The following is a 23,142-nucleotide window of genomic DNA, read 5'->3' as shown; positions in this document are numbered from 1 at the left end:
CACAGATTAAGAAACAATACCCAAATTTAGAAAGACATTATATTTTAGGTTGGCATAATCCGCTCCAACAACTGTACAACACCATTCACAAATTCAGATGAAAAAAGTTGCTTCTACTGGATGAAATACAAGAGCCCACAAAACCAAAGCAGAATAGATAACTTGCTTTTTAATGCCAAAAGCTGTCTTGAGCTGCATGGCATGAAACAATTTGCTCTCTAGACATAATATAAAGATACACGTTGTGGAAGCACAACAAACCATTTAATGATGACAACCTAAAGAAAAACTATCTTAAAGAGACAGAAGGTGAGCTATCGACCAAAAACAAAAAAAAGCAGCAAACTGTCTGGCCAGTGAGAAAACCAGCCAGATTCTAAAAGATATACAGCAATTACAGAACGATGTTATCCAGATAGAAGAAGTAGATATACAAGCCAGAGAGTAAACAGGCACCATGACTGCCACACCGGGGTCACAAATATGAAGAAGCAACATCGGAGACCCCTCTCAAAAACATACACAAAACCACATCGATGAGTCGTGGAAATCAGGCTCTCTAACCTTCATGACCAAAGGTCAATTAGCTTTAGACATAACTAAAATACTGTTTCCGCTGTGAAACAATCTCCGATGTCGACAGGGTGTAATCAAACGACAATGACACCATTCCAACGATTACACTTTGCCTTGGGCATGATTACTTGCATAGAAACTTCTAAAAAGCAGAAACAAGTCCGTAAATGAATAATACCAAGAACTATAACATATGAAAAAATAAAACTCAATTAGTGTAAGTCGTTAAGTGTTAAGTCGTCGAGAAAAGACAATCATCAGACACAAAATGGATGACACAAAGTTGTTGGAGACGAGAAAGTAAAGCTAGCAGAAGATTTTCACCCTCAAAGTTGGTAAGATCCAACCATCTCTGAGGTAATATAATTGGGTTCATAATAAAACAAATAAGTAACCAAAGAGATAAAATTAAATAAATGTTTGTTTTTATTAAACACCGAAAGAAACCCTTCTTAATCTTGTATATGAAGGTAAGCGTAGCTGTGCATGCTGGGTAGCGACAATACCAACTTGCGGCTGGTGCGCTCTACGTTCTTTCTCTCGACAGCCATCATGGGTTTCCAATCTATCTGGTACTCACATCCTCGAAGATACGGCCCAGGCTCGCGCTACTGGTATGAATGTTGCTATTCTCTTGAGGAATTAATTTACCAACAAGTTATTTGTTAGAGTTTTTGAAAAGTTTTTAAAGAAACACATATATGACGCACGTAATGAGGCATATTAGATAGGAAACCACCACGTGCGTGGAATTGTTAGGACACTGAGAGCATGTATATTCTACTAATACAACAAAATCAAGCAGAAAATATATGGTGACAATTATTTTTTTCAGTATTTTTCACATGATACAGAGCTAGGTATCATACTCATAGATTTCAGCATAGTGAGTGAATACATTTTAGACATGCGCTTCACATCTACTAGTATTTTCAACACAAGTAAATCGCGATGTGTCATTTTGTAAGCATGTATAAATTCTTAGATTTAATAGGCCAAATTGTATTAGCATGTACCGTGTTTAATAGTGGATTATTTGAAAAAATTTCCACTTCAGATTCCATTATCAATGATGGACGTTTGCAGAATTTCATTTAGCCACTATGCCAGTGTTAAACCCGTTTATGCTTCACGTTTCATTATTGGAAAAAAATGTTTTCTTTTAAAATTTTTGTTCCTTGAATATCTGTAGGTCACATTCATGCAATTGATGCTCAAATTTAAAAATCTAAGCCTCCGGTTTAAGCGAGTGGAAACGAGTTTTTGAATTTAGAGTTGTTTTTTTTTTTTAATATGCCTTGAAAGATACCTGATTGAAGCCGGTTAAACATAACTGCTTATGCTCGTTTTCCAGGGATTTTGGACTTCATAACAAAGTGTTTTATAATTGCTTTTGGTTTTGTGCAGCCGTGTATGCAACAACACTCATGGTCTCATAAGAAAATATGGTCTGAATATATGCAGAAGGTGTTTCCGGCAGTATGCAGCAGACATTGGCTTCAAAAAGGTGAGTGGAAATCACTTTTTTAATCCATGTTTTCACATCTGCATTCTGTTCTTTTACATTTACTTTGAACAGACAATATATTTTCAGTAACAAATTCAAGACAACAACCCTAATTAAAATGTTTAGCGTAGCTGTAGTTTGTTGAGCTTGGGCGGGTTGACCACCGACATAAGACCAGGTTAGCTTTGTGCCATCTTGGGCAAAGTCCCATTTACTTTAAGATCTGTTCAGGCTTAAGCAAGGCCTAGTGTGGTGCTTAATTGAGCATGCCTAGACTTTCTCACTCAGTAAAGTAACGAGAGAAAGGAAAGGGCTTATGCGGTGTACTGTTGTGCTATGCTTTTGCTGTACAGCAAAGAAACTGCAGTGTCAAGCACATCAAATATCTAGGACACAGACACCCTGCATTTGCTTTTTTAAAAAATGTTTCTGTCATGCATGGACTTTTTCCAAAATATTAAACATTAATATGGAAGAACTGTTAGGTGTGTAGATGATTGTGCTGGCTAGGTTAGATTTGCTGGTAACTTCATCTGGCTTGAAAGTAGCCTTGTGACTAGACTTGGTCTCAGGTAGAACCGTCTCCTCGTGCGCTTTACGTCACAGTTTTATGACTGGACCTATATAAAGACTGTACATTAAACATTTTCTTCAATAAATGCAACCTGAAGTTAATTGTTGTATTGTGCTTATGACAGATTTGGTATGAACGACAACTGTTGAGGTTTACAGAATATATTGGCTCACTTTTTGGCACTGTGCGAGCAGGTGTTTCATAGTTTGCTAAACACCAACAAACGTCACATCTGAATTAAAATAGCATGAAAAAAAAAGCAACTCATGCTTTATGTGTTTTTGAAAATTAAAACCACAAAATGTCTGCTAATCAGTCGAGATGCATATTTCATAGAAGACTCGTTCGTCAACCCAACACAAGGACAGACCATAAGGAGACTTTGGTTCTGCCTGAGACATCGGGACTTGCTATGACTGTAGGACATGATTCTTCTTGAGACGTCAGCTCTTGTACCAGTGTTCTAAGAATGCATGCATAGTTTAAATTCTTTACATATGAGATTTTTACTCTACTGAAGTTATCTTGTCTCATTACACATCTCAAGTTCTTTTCCTGCTGTATGAAGTTTTAAAAATTGATATAACTTCCTGCGGTCATGCGGGGTTGGGAACATTTTTTTTTTTTTCTAGTGTGCAATTTGTGAACATCTTGTAATTGGTCTTTTTTTTTTTCCCTCAACAGCTCGATTGAGGAGAAGCATTGGAGTTTGCTGCCATATCCATGCATTTAATTCAGACATGGGAAACACCCAATAAATGATTTCTTATAAGACCAGCTTGTGGCAGTTTTTTCGAGTTTTTAAAGTGTGGAAGGATGCATCTGGTTGGTGTAAGTTGTATTTAGAAAATCCGTAAAACACAGTACACTTAAGATGAAATCTTTATTCAATCCTAGTTAATATTGTGACAGCTTGGTGTGCCTGTAAGGATTCATATTGAAAATATTGTCAGTAGCAGACAGCATTGAGCTAGCAGACATTACAGTTTTTTTGCATTGCAACAAATATTGTCAGTAGCAGACAGCATTAGCAAGACACTCAAGTTTTTAGCATTGCAATGAATATTGTCAGTATCAAACAGCATTAGCTAGACATACAAGTTAACTACCCTGATTGTTTCTTCATGGACATTAAATCAATAGCTTCGCCCAAAGAGCGTGTAGTACTTGGCTGCTTTTCCACACTGTGGGTGTATACACAATGCTCCATGAACAAGTTCTGCTGGTTGTTTGAATGGAATGCACAGGCCTTTAGCACCCATTGCTGGTGCCCCTTCCTCTACCACCACATCCCTGTGATACAAGGGCACAAATGTGAATTAACTATAAGACTTACCACATCTGTAAAGAATAAAATATAGGAAAGCCTAAAATTCTGAGACACTGAAAGAAAATAAATATACCAAGTGCATTTTGTACTGCACTTTTTCATCATTGACGTTAAGGTACCTGATAACATGCATATCAGGGGTTTGTGCAGGAAGGTTTGGCTTCCTGTGAAAAAAGACTAGCTATGCTGATGGATGTTTGCAATACAGTGGTACCACAAAAAAGTCATCCATACCTTGCACTGTCTTTCTTGATAGCATCTTCACATGAAATTTCTCCACAGAATGGAGCCTGGATGAGCTTCTTTTGGTCCAATGATTGACAGAACTGATTCCAATCATTTGACACAGCTAGGCAGTCCTTCAGCTCTGCTTCTGCCCTGCATTTTAAAAATCACCTGTATAGTAACATGTTTATTAGACTACACACTTGCTAAATAAATAAAGAATGAAATGCCCTTACTTTTTATACAGATTCTCTTGTATACTTTCCAGAGTTTCTGAAATCTGTTTCACCAGGCCAGCATCAGACACTGTTGACTTGGCACCAGTGTCACGGCGAACGAACACCACTTGTTTGTTCTTCATGTCACGTGGTCCCAGCTCCAATCGCAATGGAACACCCTAAAAGGAAAAGGTTTCGTTGTTGTATAAAGTATGTGTTTTTGCCTAGAAATTTCATCATGTCACCTGTAATGTACAAGCATGTTACTGAGAACAGCATCATTGAGAAAAGTAACAATTAGGGAATCATCTGAAAATGTGCACTCCTCCCTTACAAGTTTGTGTTGACCTGTTAATTCTCATAGGGCTCTCTTTTGTTGTAAAAAATATAAGGACAAAGCATTTTGGGACAGACTTAAATGCTTGGGTACTAGTTAAAAAAAAAATAAAAGTAACATCAGCTTGCCTTCAGCTCCCAGTGATTAAATTTCCATCCTGGAGAATAATTGTCTCGTATATCAGCTTGTGCTCGGATGTTGTTTTCCTTGAGTGTTGCAGCAATTTCCTCACACCTTTGGTACAATGCCTTAGTCTCTTCTTCTGTTAGTGATGTTGTTACTCCACATGGTACAATCACCACCTGCAGATTAAAAAGCAATACTTCTCATTACTACCTAACCCCTTATATCAAGGTTTTGTTCAGTGTTATTTCAAAACGGGGAATACCATCACTCTGCAATATCACGTTAAATGCTTGCAGTTTCGTTCCAGTTATTACTGGATAATGACAAGCAATTACTGTTAAGTACTAATTTCATGCTTATTAGCAGCACTGCTGATAGCTAAGGACAAAGGTTAGAAGTACCTGCAAGCATGCAACTCGAGGGGGTAGGATGAGCCCATTGTTATCCCCATGTACCATGGTCATCACTCCAATAGTACGCGTTGTCAGACCCCAGGAGTTCTGGTATGCATACTGCTTCTGCTGTGTTTCTGGATCCTCAAAAACAATCTCAAACATCTTGGAAAAGTTTTGGCCTAGGTGGTGTGAGGTAGCACCCTGAATGGCACGGCCACTGGCTGAGATGTAGACCTCCACAGTGGTGGTAAAGTCACCACCTGCAAACTTTTCCTTTTCTGTCTTGCGGCCTCTTACAACGGGAATGGCAAGAAGCTCCTCATAAACTCTTGCATACAGTTCCAAGATGGCATATACCTTTGAAAAGGCACAAAGTTGAAAACTATTACTTTTTAAAAAAGCACTGTCTTAGAAACGAGGTAATGAAAATACCCTTTCTTTTGGTGCCTTATGAGATTCGTGCAAAATTTTGCCTAGGGATACATATTTTAACAGTGCATGCACGTGTCTACAAAGATATGGTAAGTGGCACACGTTTGAACATAAGGTGCAGCACTCCACAATAAATTTTGGCATTCTTTCTGCTGGCTAACTGACCAAACAGAACTGATGCCAATGATTGAAAAGAAAAAAAAATCTGATGTGATTAGTAATTATGGACTGTATAATATTCTGTTGTGTCATAAATGTATATATATTTATCTACAAGAAAAAGAAATCAAAATGTGTTGCAATGGGTCCCTATTTCATTTAAAAGGGACCCCCTTTTCCCACCCACTGAGAAGGCCCCTGGCTCCCCCCCCCACCTACTTTTTGAAATCCTAGAATAACCTCTGAATTATTAAGTAAAATCTAGCTCCTTGTAAACAGAAAGTTATTACCTCCTCCACTGCAGACTCTTGAGTAGCCCATGCGGTGTGACCTTCCTGCCATAGAAATTCACGTGTCCGCAGGAAAGGTTGTGGATGTTTGAATTCCCACCTCTGATGACAAAATAAGAAAATGTGAGCCTTTGAGGAGAAGTATTGAGAATTGAGTAAAGGCCCTTAAAAGATAACATCTGTAACCCTGAAGCTTTCTTAACAACACATGTCACATCAAAATCAAAAGTTAAAGATCAATTAACAGATCTTGCAATGGCATACCACAACGTTGCACCATTGGTTGAGGCGCAGTGGGAGGTCTCGGTGGGATTTTATCCACTTGGCAAAAGATGGGTACATGACTGTCTCACTGGTTGGGCGAATGGCAATGGGCTCAGCAAGCTCTGACTGTCCTGATCTCGTCACCCAAGCAACCTATGACAAGAAATATGTAAGTCTCACCAATGCTTTACATGTCTGAGCTTGAAAGTACAAAAAACAAAAATGAAAACTAAATACTTGCAAAAGTTTTTCCTCAGAGGTACAGCTAAGTATGGACGAATGTTTTTTTTTTTTTGTTGTTGTCTACGACTTTATTATAGCTTAAAATGTTTTTTGGTACTTCTTGGGAGCAGAATTTCCTTTGTACTTTTAGTTTAATTTACTGACAATTTGCAGGATGTGAAAAAAAAAAAGGTGTTCCTAGTGGATACAAATAAACAACAAAGCCTTCCTTTGCTTCCACCAAACTGCTTTAGAAACAAGTCTCACCTCTGGAGCAAAATCAGCGATATGAGTTTTTTCCTTCTCCAGCGCTGAATGAGAGACAAACATTGGGAAGTAACAATTCTCAACTCCCAGCTTCTTGATTTCCCTGTCAAAGAATTCCTTGATGCTCTCCCAGATTGAGTAGGCCCAAGGGCGCAAGATGTAACAGCCACTCACATCATAATATTCGATCAACTCAGATTTTGTGATAATCTGCAATTTAGAATATTAGACTGTTCAATACTCAAGACCAATTTCAATCTAGTTTATATTTCTTCTTGAACTGGTATATAAATGAGAAACATTTATTGAAATAAAACTAATGACATTTTCCTCATCTCTAACACTTTAAACTATGTAAATATCAGCATGTAAAAAGTCTAGGCGAAGAAGAGTTATGTTAATGAGGCAGCTGTGATATTCAAAACGTTTCATAATAATTTTTTCAAAACTTTTAAACTACTATCCAAAGGCCTTCTTTTAGTCTACACTCACCTGAGAGTACCAATCTGCTAAGTTTTCTTCTTTTCTGGCTCCATGCCCAACCTACACAAAGAGCTTTGGGTCACAAATCACAATTGTTACATCATGCATACATTTTTTTAAAATAAAGACTTCTTTCCAGGTACTTTAGCACTTGGGCAAAAATTTAGTGACAACCCTGCTCCACCTAAAAGTAGGGTTTAACTACTTAACAGTATTATAAGATATCTGGTAAAAGTTTCTTTTTCACCTTGTGACTTTCTTGACCTCCCTGACAGAAGCTCCCTCATCCTTGCTCTCCTTGGCATCAACTGAGTCACCTGCCCCTTTCTTCTTGCTTGCTTCCTTTTGCTTTGCACCCCCTTTGCCTTTTTCGCCATCTGCAGCACTACCTCCCCCTGATTTCTTGTCTCGCTTGGCACCACCAGTTAGATCCACTCCAGTCAAGTCCTTGTATCGTGCTTTTAATTCCAAAAGCTTCTGCAAAGCCTGGTCTAATTCCTCCTGTGGGAAGACGAATGAATGTGAAACTATTGTGGTGTAGCTAGTTGGCACACAGTGAATTATCAATTATTAATACACATAAAACTTCAACTGAAAAAAAAACGAGAGTTGCATCCACAAAACTCATTTGTGTTTTCACTTGTTTGATAAATAGAGTTAAGGAAGAAAAATTTTAACTGAAAATAAAAAAGCACCTTGCTGATATTTAAATAAATGACAGCTATTATTGACAAAGTACCAATCTTTACAAAAACATACAACTGTCACAACATAAGTTAACATATTGAGGGTGAAGCGATTTTTTTTTTTTAAAAAAAAAAGGAAGGGTAAAAGCTTGTATGCTCTCCTGAAGACTGAATGGGAAAGTTTGTCAGCAAGTTTTGATGCAATCCCCCACCAAAACACCCTTTAAATGAAGAATAAATATAAATCATACGAAGGTGGTCTAAATGATCATGGATATAAATATTAATTTCCCACCTTGTTATTGCTGCTAGATTTCAGCTGCCGGACTTTGTTGCCCTGGGTGTCAACTTCTGCTTTCAGCGCCAAGGCCTCTGCAGACTCTGGGTCTGCCTTTCCTGCTACACCAGGCATACTCTCTCCTCTTTTCCTTTATTTCCCTTTTTGTTGCCTTGCTTTACCTGCACACCTGTGTCTTTTTCTGTGGTAGGTGCTTCTTTAGATGGCGCCCAGTCCTTTCCTGTTGCCTCTTTGTACTGTTTCTTAAGACCAAGCAGTTGTTGCACTTCCTGGTCTATTTTAGACTGTGATCAACACATATACAGATATGTCAAAACATACTAAATGTAAGACAGAACTAAAAACATACGCACACGGGAATTTCAATTATCGACGGCAACAAGAAATTCATGGCAAAAATAGTCGCCAACACTAGTATAGTTTGTAGAAAATATTTGCACAAAGCAGGTAATTTCACATATCCACTGAAGCGTAGCAAACTACGAATAGTCAGGGCAAGAACCTATGAAGAGGTTTTCATACAAATCATTTCGTTTCTCTTCCTTCTTAATGTTAACCTTATAATCAACAAATTATAGCGAGTAATAAAATATCAAACCGAATTAAAAGAAATGTTTAGTTTATTTACGGTCTTGGATACACTTAAATGGCTAAGTTGATTACCTAACATTGCGTCATTCGACTACGGTAACGTCACGGACGTGTGTACAAGTTCGCGGCAACGTGTAAAGAGCCAACGACACTGCCAACGCTCGTTTACTGCTGTAAACGTTATCTGTAATGACACTCTGCTCACACGCAAGGGCCATCAAGTGTACAGGTAATCTACATCACAATACACGTGGATACTTTGCTTGGGGCAACCTGCCAGCCTGGCAAGTTTGAAAACACCACCCGACACCACACCTCCCCTACTCTCCCCTCCCCGACACCACGTCACGCTGAGCTAGCCTGAAGTATGAAGACGCACTTCGTATACGCGTCCATCATCGGAAACTACAGATTTCCCTCCATTTTTTTCAACTCAAAAACACAGAATATTGCTAAACACTGTTTAAGTTTACAAAAACAAAACAAAAACACACACACTGGTGTGTTCTGTATCCCAACAACTGTCGTAACCACGACGTACAATGGCTTGTCCAATTCTCCGATACGCTGCGCTACTTTCTCTTCTGAGCGGGCCAGTACACTTTATTTCCCTTTATACACATCAACTAGAAAATTGATTTCCTTAAGCCACTTTAAATAAAATACAAATAAAACATGCAACTGAAAGTGTTATATGTCTGCAATATCTCTCAGAGTTCTTTCCTAAAACATACACAATAAGTGAGAAAATAGGTAAGGTCTCTATGTGTACCTACTTTGTTTTTGGAAGATTTCAGTTAAAACATTAACTTCATAAATTTAAGCATCTTAACTGTGTTTTGTATTTTAATCAATATATGCTAAAGAACCCTGCTTCAAGCATGGGAATGGGGTGCTTTCACACATATGTCAAGGTGGGATCCATGCAGCTGAAATGCATGATCAGATTTCCTCTCAGTCTCAATTTTTGCCCTTCACTAGTTATCTACAATGACAATGAGAGTATGCTATGGACAATGAATGCAGCTAAAGCCCTTTTACCTATGTCACTGATACATAACAGACCCACACGGCACAGAATATGTAGCTGAAACACCGATTGACTTGAAAACTAATGCATGCCTGGACAGAAACATTGCTATCTGATTCTTTCCTTCATTAATTTTGCCTGCAACCGACTTACATTAAACAGTTTATATATAACGGTTGTCACAGTTAAGTACATCAACATATGTTCCATGAACATTACTCTTTACACCAATCAAAATAGTTGTCACTAGTTTTGATTATAGCCAATTGACTAGTCTGCCTGGTCATTTTTCTCTGCAGATTTATGACACCCATCATCCTTACTACTTGTTCCCTGATTTCTCTTTATGTCTTCTGTTTATCTCTTGTCCACATATTTGTTTCTTCTTCTATCTTTCATATTCTGTCCATATTTCCTACTAGTCTTAAGTGCTGAGAGCATGCTCCTTCAAGAGCATGATTATGTGCTAAATAATTGACAAATCTATTATTATTATTTATCTTCTCATGCAAGCTACTACCATCTATAGCAGCAGGCTTGGTTTTGCTTCGCATATGATGAAACTTGGTGGGGAGGCTAGCTGGTAGTCAGCAGCCTTATAAACTGTCTATGTGTGTGTGTGAGTGAGGGGAGCAGGGGTGAGATTGGTGTTTTACGCCGTGCCAGCAACTATGGCTATATCAGAGCAAGGCAGTCAGCCCTGTAAACCTGTAAGCCACGTGCAGAGCAAGAACAGCGTGCCCGAGATGAGAGTTGAACCGAGGACAGCCAACCTTCACTGTATTGGTGACAGACGCTAACCGTTCCGCCACCGGACTGCCTGTGAGGGGAAAGGGGAATTCATTCTTTGGGGAATTAACAGGGGGTGCAAGATTTTGTGTAACCAACATTCCCTTTTCTCCAGATTGGGCCATGTTTACACTTAGTTGCATAAGCAATCCACTACCATCTCCCAGTAGGGATCTTGCTTGAAGGCCATTAGAAATTGATATTGCTGGAGGATAAAACAAAATGTCAGTTCCTTTATCCATGAAACTTATTTACCTCTAGGATGACTAGCCTATAATCTTTCCAGAATATAATTTTGATTCACATTATCTGGAAAAAACAACTTTATTCAACTTTAAGAGAGCATCAGCACTTGTTAACAGCACATTCATTCTTACCAACACTGCTATTAAGACTTAAGCAAGTATGATCTTACTTTTCAGATGAAATGAAAAGCAGCTGTTTATAAACCTTCAAGAGTATTATGAGATGCCAAATGTTCTAAGTGCAACAAAGTTCTAGTGTTTTTGGGCTTTTAAATGTTTGGTAATATTATAGTAACCACAAGTAAAGATTAGGTGGGTTCATGAAGATAAAAATCTGTCAATTCTGTTTTGTTGCAGAGGAAGTGCTCTGTAAACAGCACTTGTGCTTTTATGCCTGGAATCTCAAGGCTCTAGCTGCAAAGTTTTTAAACTTTTTGATTTTTTTGGTGAAATGTCCTTTTTTAAGAGAGTGAGAGAGAAGGTGGAAAAACCATGCCTTCTGCCTGCTTGTACTGTCATGTTGGTGCAAACAAAACAATTAATTAACTGAAGTTACAGAGTACAGGATTTATTGTATTTTACAGCCAGTTGATATAAATCTTGCATCAATGTCATCTGTTTACAATCTACTTCTATCAAACTGTGCATACAAGAAATCTGATAGAAAAGTAAATACTGAAGACAACAAGAATGCAAAATATACTAAAAATACCAAGAAGTAATGTAAGAAATGCTTAAAAGACAATTCCCCTGTAACTGTTTTTAGCCATAATAGAAATAACTATAATTCTGTGGATTTCCTGTAACAAAAGGGTATCTGTTGTATTTTGTTCATATCAGATTAAAGTGGTTTCAGTGAATAAAAACAAATGTCTAACTACTTGTCAAGGGCAAAATACTTATTGGGAATAACTTTGACAGCCCAATGAACACTTCAGTCAGGCTTTTCTCAAAGATAGGCTGATTACTGAAATACATATGTGTGGCTGTGGATTTGAAGAGATCAAGATGAATATCAAATCAAAGTTTACTGTCTGAGGATGTCCAAGACAGAAATTTTTCTTTTGCTCACAAGCACAACCACATATACAAACATAACATGAGCATAACACACATAATATATCAAACTGCTTCCTACCTTGGGAGCCTTATCTGCCTTGAGCTGCCAAATTCTGTCTCCTTGTACGCGAATCTCGTTGTCAAGTTCATTGGAAGCTGATGTATTTGTTACCTGCGAGACCTGCTGAGCTGCCTTCTTCACCTCAGCTGGAGCCTTTGCTGGCTCCGTGTTAGCCTTTGGCAAGGACCATTCTTTTCCAGCAGCTTCTTTGTACTGCTTCTTTAATACCAGAAGGTTTTGAACTTCAGCATCTACTTCAGACTATGAAAAGATAAAAAGCCAATCCTGTTTTAAAATCAAAAGATATATAAGATATTTTAGTATCCTGACTGTATAGAAGATTCTATCCATTAAAAATATCTATCAATCAAAACAAAAAACTACACAGACTGTACACAGGAAAAAAAAATTTGTTGTAAATTCCCCATCAAGTAAATATAATTATTCTTGAAAACGTGGCAACCCAATAAAAACTTTGATGCCTTTATGCAATATTGGGTGACGGATTGCTGTGACTTCGGAGACAAGATGTACAGGTCGAAGTTAAAATTAAATAAAAATTCTTCTACCTTTGGAGCCTTGTCTGCTTTCAGCTGTCGAACTTTGTCTCCTTGAGTACGAATCTTGTTATCAAGCTCATTGATCGTTGGTGTATTCGCGGCCAGTGAGACCTGCTGGGCTGTCATTTTTACCTCCGTGGACACTGTAGTCTTCATTGGCTCTGAATTGGTCTTTGGCAAAGACCACTCCTTTCCAGTAGCTTCTTTGTACTGCTTCTTTAAAGCCAGAAGATTCTGAACTTCAGCATCTACATCAGACTGGTAGAAAGGAAGAAAACATTCCTGTTTCAAAATGTAATCTGCTTTCTTGACACTGTAAGAGGATGATGATGCCAGAGCAAATGACGATAGTCAAATCAGCAGGAGAAATTATTCTAAAGTCATGAAATATACTGACTTTTCAAGTTTTTCCTGACTGATGCTGGTTTTCTTTAAAAAATAAAAATTTGACTGTAGACAAGATGAATAAACTGTCAAATTCTGTCTGTAGGAAAGTATATCAAGACGCATTCCAATCTACTGCAGTGAAAATGGAATCACTGCACTCTTGAGTCTGCACGTCATGCCCACAATTTAATCATCTGTAAAAAAGAAGTGTGTTCAAGTTACCTTTGGTGCTTTGTCAGTCTTTAGCTGGCGGACTTTATCTCCCTGAGAACGAATGCGACTATCCAGCTCAGCCACTGCTACTGATCCAACTTTCTCTGGCGGCTGCTCCTCTAGTGGCGATTTCTCTGCCGCTTTTCCTTTCTTGTTTTGAGCCTTCTGCAAGATTGACATTTTAGTGAAAGTTCTGATCTCCTCTCTTTGGCTACCTATCCACGACTTCTTTATTTCAAAGCCAAGATAATGTGCTAGACCACATCAAAGTAAAGTTTGAGAGCATCAGTTAAAAGGTAAAGTATAAAACCAAAAAGTGTTTGTTCAGCTGGGACTGGTGTCCAGAGATGTGATCCCATACATTCAATGATTCTTCCATTCATAAAATTTGTTAAAAAGGCAAACACAACCTTTCATATCATCTCTCTCATGAAACAACTGCTTTTACCGACCTCCTTGGCACTGCCTTGGTCTGTTTTCTTTTTGCTGCTCTCCACCTCCTGCTGCTTATGCTTGGAACCTGCAGTAGGCATCTCCTTCTGGTGTCCATCAGGTACATTAAACAGCACACATGGACTTGCTCTTCCAGTGTATGGACTGGAAACAAGCATCCAAAAATATAATTGACCTTTGGACACAAAATTGAAAATTCTAAAATTTTACATGATAGTATGCTAATAGCTATAAAACATCATCATGTGTTTTAACAGACATGCAAGCCTGGTAAATTAAAAATAACTTTTTACACATGCAACTGCTGAAATCTTTATTTTCTTAAGTTATAAAAGAGTGAACTCATCAACAAACGATTTAAGTAACTACCATTATATGGACTGTTTCTTCTCTGACAATGTTGAGAAATATAAGAAGAAAATGACAAAGATAAAAAGAATAGAAATAACAGCTCATTTCATGTAGAGCTTTGATGCTTTTCAGGAGTATTAACAATTAATAAAAACACACATTCCATTCCAATTCTATTTTGGAGCTATCTTAAAAAAGTAAAAGCGTATAAAATCTGAAATGCAGCCTACCTGGCTGGCTGATATGGCTGATCGCAGATGAAGTAGCCCCTCCGCTGAAGCTGGATGATCTCCCCTTTCTTCAATGTCGCCAAAGATGGGTCGCCAAGCATCTCTTGTTCTTTCTGTAACAATTAGGTTACTAAAGGTTACAAAATGTCATCATGAGAGGATTTTACAGGATTCTCAATGGCACTCATCACAGGAATCCCTCCTTCCATTTTATTTTGTAGTCAAGACACTATATACAGAATGTATTCAAGGTACAAGCATGTGAAAACATTTTTTTAGTGACTTTATTCTGTGTCTGAGGCAAGTATTCGAAATCACTGCAAGGTGGACGCACTTTCCTACTAAATAAACCAACCAAGCTTGCTTCAAGCCCCCCTGTGAGCCAAGTGCAAAGCTGGCAAAGCCTTGCACACCCCACAAAGTGCAGTTTATTGCAATGTGTAAATTGCCTCTAAGCATCAAACTTACACAAATAAACCAAGTCCCAGGGGATTTAGCTCCAAACATAAGCTGAGAAAATTCCTAACCTTCGATGCAGTATTCACATAGCTCTTGAAGTCTTCATCTTTGTCAAGCACTCCTTTGGTAATAATATGATCAAACTGCACGCACACTGCTGGTATGAGAGCCCCCTCATTTGCATCTGCAGCCACCTCGACATCTGTCAACCATGTAATTTTCTGGGTTTTCTTGTAGTCCTAAGAAAGTATTTGTAACACTTTGAAAACACATTTTACATCCAATTAACAAAATTTTAGTCATAGAAGCAGAAGGAATCATAGGTTGATGATCACTATTAAAAAAAAGTTAAAAATAAAACAATTACTGGAACTATTCTTAGTTACAATGGCATGATAAATAATAAATGACCCCCTTAAGTTATGCATACTGTATTAATTACATTTAAAAGCAATTCATGATGGATACAGCTAATTAGCACAGTACTAGTAAATACATGAAATTGTGCAATGGCTTCATATTATTATTGTACTTTAAAAAACATAATATCATAATGCTTACAGTATTTTCAAGATTAGTTTCTGCATCAATGGATGTGATTTTTCCTTGAGCATCCCTGAAAATCACAAACATGCAGTATTTCAATGCCAGTTTTAAAGTGTCACTGTGCTCTACAAAAGAATGGGAAATGTTTTATGGAACTTACATAATATCGAAAAAAACTTAACAAAAAATTGAGTACCTGAAATTTCCTAATGGTAGTTTTCTCTTTCTGGTATATTCATATTAAAAAACACCGTTCAGAAAAAAAAGTTATGACAACTTAAGAAAAAAAAGTACACTGTATTCTTACTTGTTGATTTTCCTGATGATGATGTTCCCCCAGTTAATAAAGGTCACGACCTCACCTTCTGCTAGCACTGCTGCATCTGCTCCCTCTATGTAGACTTTAGGCCCATACCACACTTTCTTTGTGCCTACATCATTGTTCTGGTTTCAAAAAATAAAATAAAACTTTTATCACAAAATTCAAATTCAAAGAAATAGTTGTTAAATTTTAGAATGGGAAATCAACAGTTTTTCATTTGATTCATTTTCAGAACCAAAAAGAACAGAATAATTTAATGCATTAAAAAGTGTGCACAAAAAAATAAAGTTTTTTTTTAAGAGAGTAAAACAATTTTGAAAACATAGCAAAAAACATCAAATTTAATTACATTAAGCTAGAAGTAAAACCTGACCTTGGGATGTTTGGGAATTTCCTTAACGTCAGGTCTGGCTCCTACAACATTCACCAACACAACTTCTTCTTTGAGAAGAGCAGTGAATCGTGGAACGAATGGGGTCAATCACCTGTACCACAGATTAAGATCTTCTAACTTCTGTCTCATTTACTTCAAGTCTACAGATGCATTAACAAGAAAGAACTCATCTCAAGCGCATGCATATTTTCCTCTAAACTAAACAGCAGAGTGCACTGACCTTTTTATTAACTGCCCATATCTTGTCCCACTCCATCATGACCACAGATCGAGACGAGCCCTTCAGAAAGTGAGAGAAAAATATTTTTTGAAGATCTGACCAAAATTTGTATAAAGTAAATAAAGATAAATCAACCACTTTTTGTTAGATATGAAACATTCACACACACACCCAAAACTGTACTTTGTTACTAAATGGACACTCATTGGATGTCAGATGGTTTATTTCCAAGAATTCACCTAAAATAATGCCTTACCTGTGTAACAATAAACTGTTTTAGACCCTCTACAGTCATGCCTCGTCTCAACACACCCCTGACGGTAGGAAAGCGAGCATCATCCCTTTGAAAAAAAGAACAGAACAAATCACTGCTTTAAGATTATATTAAAAAATGAATCAATAATCCAAGGGGGTGTAAATTCTGCTATACTGGTAATGATTATTTTAGTACTTGAAGACAAATGCTGATATTAAATATTCATTTTTTTGTAGCCTTAAAAGAATTTTACACAAAAGTAAGCCAATCATAGAGGAAAGATTGATTTCATAAGTTCTGGTCTTGACCACCACTAACAATTTTTTCAGCAAGACTCACCATCCATCCACCAATCCTTCATTGACAAACCAGGTGAGGTGGCGCTTAGATAGAACTGTGTTCTGTAGGTTCAGACGGCTGTATTCATAGATGTATGGCTTTCTCATGTCTGTGTCACCATAAATATTTAAATTAAAAATGAAATTTTGTCCACCAGATAATAACTGCAATACTCTAAACACTACATAGTAAACTAGTAAATAAGAAATTTCTGAAAACAGATCTAAGGCTAGCCCTAACCAAGAAGAAAAATTAACAGTACTTAACAATAAATAGCTCTTTTATGAGCACTATAAAACACAACCTACTCTAGGAAAAATAGGATTTTACACTTATGAAATATTCCACAAAAAATGCATGCAGTACTCAGGAGATCCATGCTTACTCAGGGCATCAAGAATCCAAAAATACTGCTCATCACGATCATGGTACTCTGTTGTTCTCAAAGCATGTGTCACGTTCTCCAAGCTATCCACTATCGGGCAAGCAAAGTCATAGGTAGGGTACACCCTACAAAGTTGAAATGGCTTCTTTTAAGGACTGTATGAAACTCAACATTAAACCAAGAATGTACATGGTTTTAAAACAGCTACACGTTAAAAGATTCAAAGCAGCTTGAACAAAACAATCTATACAGAAAAGTGCATACATGTTTACAAGCAGTCATATTTATAAACATTCAAGTATTCATGCAAAATAGTAACAATCTACAAATCTGTTAGCTACACTTTCAGAGTGTAAATAAAGTGTAAGAACAGATTCTAAGTAGACATAATTCTAGATTTAATGAAGAATTTCACATAAAATCTAAGAAAAGACTTTGAAATACAAAGAAAGTCTTAACTTACTTGTATTTATCACCAGTTCGGACATGAGCCTCATTTTTGCAGCGGTAGAGGGTTGGATCCCGCATGCAGCCATTGTTGGAGTTCATATCTATTTTGGCACGTACGCAACTCTTCTGACCAGCGGCACTCCCCTTCTTCATTTCCTCCCACATGAGCAGGTTCTTCTCCATGCCTAAAACCAGAATGTCTGTCATTAAGGCAACAATCTGCAGTGATTATTCAGGAAAATTGTTAACTATAAATATGTGTCTTTTTGCTTCCTAAATGCAAACTTGACAACTTACTGTTGTTCCTGTTCTTTGACTCCACCCTCTCTTCTCTCTCTTTTTTCATCAATTCAGGTTCTGTGTCATCAACATAGGCTTTGCCCTCACGGATTAGCTGCTCACAAAATCCTAGCAAGATGTCAAAATGGTCGGAAGTGTGGCTATACTTGTCATAGTTCACACCAAGCATTTTCAGATCTTCAAGGATAACCTAATCCGAGATCAAAGAATACAGTGTTAGATAAAAGATCAGTCTGCCATCACTTCAAAAATTCACAAAACATCTTGACTATTTCTCAAAGGTAATTTGCCAAGCAATTTATTGAGAAAAGAATGAATTTTGAGACAAGTTTTCTCACAGAAAAATGTATCACTGTATCAAAAATGTGTGTACTTACTGAAGTTATTACCGTCAATGTAATGATTGTCTTTAGTATTCTGCTGCAATTTTTAACATACTAGGCCTAGATAGCAATTATAGTAATTGGATGATTCTTGGATGCATTATATTGATGTAACAGCACTTAAAATTACACAGCATTTAGCCCAGGTCAAGTGAGAACATAAAAACTACAGTTTTACATAATTATACCATAACTACCCTATAGGTTGGTTCAGATATCATTATAATCAATACAAAGAAATCTGCATTAAACACTCCTACTGTTCCATCTCGCACCCATCTACATCTGCTATAATAATGCAGCATACACATTATCTTATGCTGTTATGATGATCACAACCTTTTCGAATTCAGCATTCTCCTTTGCAGGGTTGGTATCATCAAAACGCATAATAAGAGTACCCTTGAACATGTCACGATAGTAGGTGTTCAGCAAGGCTGCTTTGGCATGACCAATGTGCAGATATCTGTAAGGGTAGTAAAACACATCAATAAAATATATCTAAAGAGCAGTTTAAAAAAAAAAATTTTTAATTGAAAAAATTTTGTGTTGAATTTATTTATAGTCCTTATTTACATTAATATTTATATTCAAGTGAAAAGACAAATAAATGTTTGGCATTTAATACTGTTGCTGGCTAAAAAGCATAAAACTCCGAAAGCTATAACAAACCCCAGTTATAATGTTACATAAATTGGACAGCTCTAAAAAGGAAAATAAATTTGATAAAATTTGAGTATAAATGAATATATTTATCACGCTAAAAATTCTCATATTCCCAACATTTTAACAGGTAGAAGAAATAACTGGATATAGCCACACACACACTGCTCACTTGTGAAGTAACCTTACTCCAATCAAAGGATTTTTTAGTATGGAACATATTATTATACAATTGGAAACATACCCACTAGCTTCAGGTGGAAAACGTACAATAACTTTGCCCTCTTCAGCTCCTGGGAGATCCACAAACTTCCCTTCATCTTTTTTCACCTGCTGTGATTGAAATCAAAGAGTGAAAGTGTAACTGATGATCCTCAGAACATTTTCTAACCAATCAAATAAGGCATCACCTTTGATGGACCTAAAACTGCATCAAAATCTAGTCAAATGTTCAAGCTGCCAACCTGATGCTTCTCATTTACATGAAAGGCAATCTGTACAAAAATCCTTTAACTTACTGTGTTTGCCGCTTTTGAAGTTTCTCTAACATCAGGCTTGGGAAGTTGATCAAGGACAATAGAAAATGGAACCTGCGTGCAGAGGAAGTTGTAGTAGCGTGCAACATTTTGTGGAGGAGAATTTTGCAGCTGTTTGTGCCACTGGCCGCTTCCTGTTGAAATGTACATAAAAATTAATAATTTAAAGAGAAATCCGCTTGGTATAGGTTAAACTTTTTTCTATGAGATAAATGAGAAAAAATTAGGTGTATGAATTGAAAAAAATTGCTGACAAAGTTAGATATTACATAATTTTCATGGAAAGAAACTTAAAACAATTAATCCTATTCATTTCATCCCATTCTATAATGTACCAAGTTAATTCATCTATGTTTACATCAAACCCTGCCTGCAAAGATAATTTGTATTTTGTTTTTAACATGGCACAACACTAAAATTTGTATGAACAAATTACCATGTAGAACCTCCCACACAGTGAAATCTGCTATTGTCAGACCATGGCCTACAAGGTAAGTTGCAGGTTTTAACACGCTGTCAAGGTACTCTAAAGCAGTGGCAAACTCTGAAGAACATGACAGTTGTCCAAATGCAAAAGTAATCCAGTGATCAACCTGCAAAAAATTAATGGTTCTCCACCATAATAAAAAATGTCTTATTTGCTTTTAGGATGTTCTCAAAATTGAAGTTTTTTAAAATACAAAAATCATCTAAGAATAATTATGCACATTATAGCCTAACATCTCAGAACTATTTTAACAAAAATTTAACCCTCCCCTGGGTTCTAATAATAATAATTTAGAATAAAAGAACATTTATGCACCAAGATGTCACAACCTAACACGCATAAAAAACCCCAAACAATAATCCACTATTTTCTTTTTATTATTCTTTTACTGACCTATGCAACTGTACATGGAATATTTGAAGCTATCTCCCTTAAGCTATGCAGCCTGCTACTCACATTCCCCCATACCTGCATGATCTTGCAATCATATAGGTTATACAAACATATACATAGATTGCATGCTCAACTTTATTTTCTTCATAAAACATACCATCTACTTCATTACAAGCAGCTGAAATCTTAGTAATTGTTAACAAATAAACCTACCTCAGTCTTTTCCAGGATATCCTTGCCCTGTAGATTAGTAGCTGGGAAAGCTCTGGACAGGTAACGACTTATGGATGCCGATGATGAAAAAGTGACATCCCTGTAAATAGAAATAATTGATAATTACATGCTTTTCACAATTATGCATACATGTGCTTTACAAATATGTACATGAAGACAAATACGAATGTGCTACAAAAAATATTAACAAACACAGCTACTTTGCAACACATCTTTCACCTTTAAGAGTGGTGCAATATTGGACTTGCACAGTATTCAAAATAGTCAAGTCATATGACATTCATAAACAACATTAACAGCACAAAGCTAGACAATAAAAAGGTATTTTCTTTCTATCATTGTTCTACTTTCAAGCACAGACAGTAAATGCTGCATAGTAATTATTTATTTTCTTTTTTAAAGGAATTTTTCTTGATGCTTCAGAGTGGTTTTAAAACCCTAAACAATTATAAGCACAAGAAAAAGAGATTGTAAAGTATGGAGACAAAAATAAACTAACTTGTCCAAAGAAAGACTATTGTTCACGTCGAAAGTCCATGTCACTCCAGTCCTCTTGGTTCTAAGAAATTCTGCAGTAAGGAGTGCCGCTACACAAAAAGTAGGCCATAATAAATTGTAGCATGTCAAATGCAATAAAATATCACATGTAAAAATCGAATATAGTGCAAATAGCCAATCAAAACTTTTAGATGCCATATCTTCTTTTCCATGAAATGATGTTGGCATCAAAGGCTAAACTTTTACTGTCTGGTATGAAAGAACAGATTTGATCCAGTGGAGGGAGGTCAAGGGTGCTTGTCAGGCCACATGGAAGCAATGAAGAACGGATCATTATGATAGCCAGTACAGCATGTAATGCTCACCTCTCTCCCTGGGTCAAACTATTCTTTCCTACCAAAAGCTAAATGTTCAGCCTTTAAGACCATCTAGAGCAAACATTTTTTATTCATGCAAAATATTGACAAAACTTCAATTTTATATATTATCTGGTCTTTCTTTGCAAAACACTTAGGTTACAAAGTTACAACTAAACTAATTCTGATATTTACTTTGATAATCTCTGTAAATTGGCAATGTTTGCATTTAAGCAATTCTGTTTCAAAAATACTGCATTTTTTGTATTTACTGCACAATTACATCTTTACATTGTTGATTCCTCTTTGCTTAATCCTTTAAATGTGCTTCTGTTCTAATTATTTCGAATCCACAAAACCGATTACAAGTTGTTAGGGCATCATGTCTGCAGAGTAATAAAAGTTTAAAAGGACTTAAGATATTTCATGGTGATGTCTAACTGGCTGGAGGGGGAAGAGCTCTTAAATTTTTGTCTTATCTGATGTCTTCCTTGTGTTGGACTTATGATTGTGTACGTTTTGACGGGCCTGCCATTGTGCGCGTGAAAAGTGATGCCTTTTCCATGTTGGTGGCACTACAGTTTCTTTTCGGCGAGCAGACGACGATCCGTGCAGATTAGTGAGCTTCATATCCTCTTAACCTTCGTTGATTAGCGAACCTTTGCGTACACTGGGGCTAATTCGTCGTTCCAGTGTGACTGGTGCCGTCTGTTGGATGTTTTGTTTGGAACTGCATTTGCTATGGAGTGTATTCCGGCGTGTGTGACACGTCTTTTTGGCCCGCGGATTGTGTTCGTGTTGTGTGTAGACGCTGACCTTTGATGTGAAATACAGTCATTTTGTTCTGAGGTCACATTAGTTTCACGTAACACCAACTGTCATCTGTGAAACGCCTTGAGCAAAAGGGAGGATAAAGCACTATACAAGCCAACTGTTATTATCATGGTGCTACTGTTGAAACTGCCAAATTGCTTTAAACAACAAGCAGCCACGCATAAGCTTACTGACATAAGGAATTCGAGGAATCTTTGCACTGAAATTGCATTAAATGGCAATAAGGAAATAATATAATCGGGAATAATGTGATCAAAGAAAAAAAAGTTTCCTTTAATAAGAAAACAAAATCTACTGACGAGTACCATATTCAGACCGGCACCGATGAGCAGACGTTATAGTGAGTAGGAAAAAGTGACATGCTGTGATGAAACCCTATCAACAGGAAGTATAAACTGACACGATAGAAACTTACCAAATGCTGGCTTTTGTTGACTAATTTTTACTTCTAGTGCCATCGTCGGATGTAGCTGAACATGCACCTTTGGTACTTCTTGAGCTGATATACCACACAACCGGAAGTGATGAAAAGAGAGTGTAACTCTGAGTAGCGTCCCTTATCAGGCAGTTAGCGTTCTTGTTTTTGCCATGTGCATGTTGATGCAATGCTCAGTTAATACATGCACGTGTTTTGTGCATGATATTTCGCCAGGTTGTGTATGTTTGCATGAAGGCGATTGCTGTTGACTCTGCAACCGGATTGCATGTACAGGAAATCATCTTGTGTGA

The 23,142-nt window shown here is 37.0% G+C and overlaps 2 protein-coding genes across 2 annotated transcripts; one reads left to right on the top strand and one right to left on the bottom strand.

The window, feature by feature from the left end:
- The first annotated feature begins 1,032 nt into the window (after positions 1-1,032).
- On the top strand, positions 1,033-3,435 carry LOC112570403 (40S ribosomal protein S29). The gene is made up of 3 exons (XM_025248820.1): positions 1,033-1,190; positions 1,984-2,083; positions 3,342-3,435. Exons 1-3 carry the CDS (start codon positions 1,063-1,065, stop codon positions 3,348-3,350), a joined length of 237 nt encoding a protein of 78 aa, XP_025104605.1. The 5' UTR covers positions 1,033-1,062; the 3' UTR covers positions 3,351-3,435.
- Positions 3,436-3,521: 86 nt separating this feature from the next.
- Positions 3,522-22,984, bottom strand: LOC112570296 (bifunctional glutamate/proline--tRNA ligase-like). Its single transcript, XM_025248678.1, has 34 exons — positions 22,829-22,984; positions 21,225-21,312; positions 20,705-20,804; positions 20,048-20,204; positions 19,594-19,745; positions 19,320-19,408; positions 18,752-18,878; positions 18,027-18,219; positions 17,743-17,914; positions 17,280-17,404; positions 16,895-17,003; positions 16,556-16,640; positions 16,300-16,359; positions 16,059-16,166; positions 15,671-15,807; positions 15,379-15,433; positions 14,886-15,056; positions 14,359-14,471; positions 13,777-13,921; positions 13,334-13,489; positions 12,734-12,982; positions 12,183-12,425; positions 8,492-8,673; positions 7,653-7,946; positions 7,580-7,589; positions 7,415-7,465; positions 6,923-7,132; positions 6,434-6,586; positions 6,170-6,271; positions 5,295-5,645; positions 4,896-5,069; positions 4,449-4,609; positions 4,222-4,365; positions 3,522-3,950 (listed from the first exon to the last, which is right to left on the bottom strand). Exons 1-34 carry the CDS (start codon positions 22,869-22,871, stop codon positions 3,794-3,796), a joined length of 4,866 nt encoding a protein of 1,621 aa, XP_025104463.1. The 5' UTR covers positions 22,872-22,984; the 3' UTR covers positions 3,522-3,793.
- Positions 22,985-23,142: the final 158 nt, after the last annotated feature.

This window comes from Pomacea canaliculata, linkage group LG8, assembly GCF_003073045.1.
Source record: "Pomacea canaliculata isolate SZHN2017 linkage group LG8, ASM307304v1, whole genome shotgun sequence".
NCBI classification, from domain to species: Eukaryota; Metazoa; Mollusca; class Gastropoda; order Architaenioglossa; family Ampullariidae; genus Pomacea; species Pomacea canaliculata.
The sequence above is the reverse complement of the archived record's forward strand: the minus strand, read 5'-3'. Positions and strand labels throughout refer to the sequence as shown.

Coding starts and splice junctions, on each gene's coding strand:
- LOC112570403 (XM_025248820.1), top strand. CDS start 1,063: ATGCTGGGTAGCGACAATACCAACTTGCGGCTGGTGCGCTCTACGTTC. Junction 1,191..1,983: donor GGCCCAGGCTCGCGCTACTG/GTATGAATGTTG, acceptor GGTTTTGTGCAG/CCGTGTATGCAACAACACTC.
- LOC112570296 (XM_025248678.1), bottom strand. CDS start 22,871: ATGGCACTAGAAGTAAAAATTAGTCAACAAAAGCCAGCATTTG. Junction 14,472..14,885: donor ATGTGAATACTGCATCGAAG/GTTAGGAATTTT, acceptor TAATTGTTACAG/AAAGAACAAGAGATGCTTGG. Junction 12,983..13,333: donor AGACTGACAAAGCACCAAAG/GTAACTTGAACA, acceptor CCTTTCTACCAG/TCTGATGTAGATGCTGAAGT.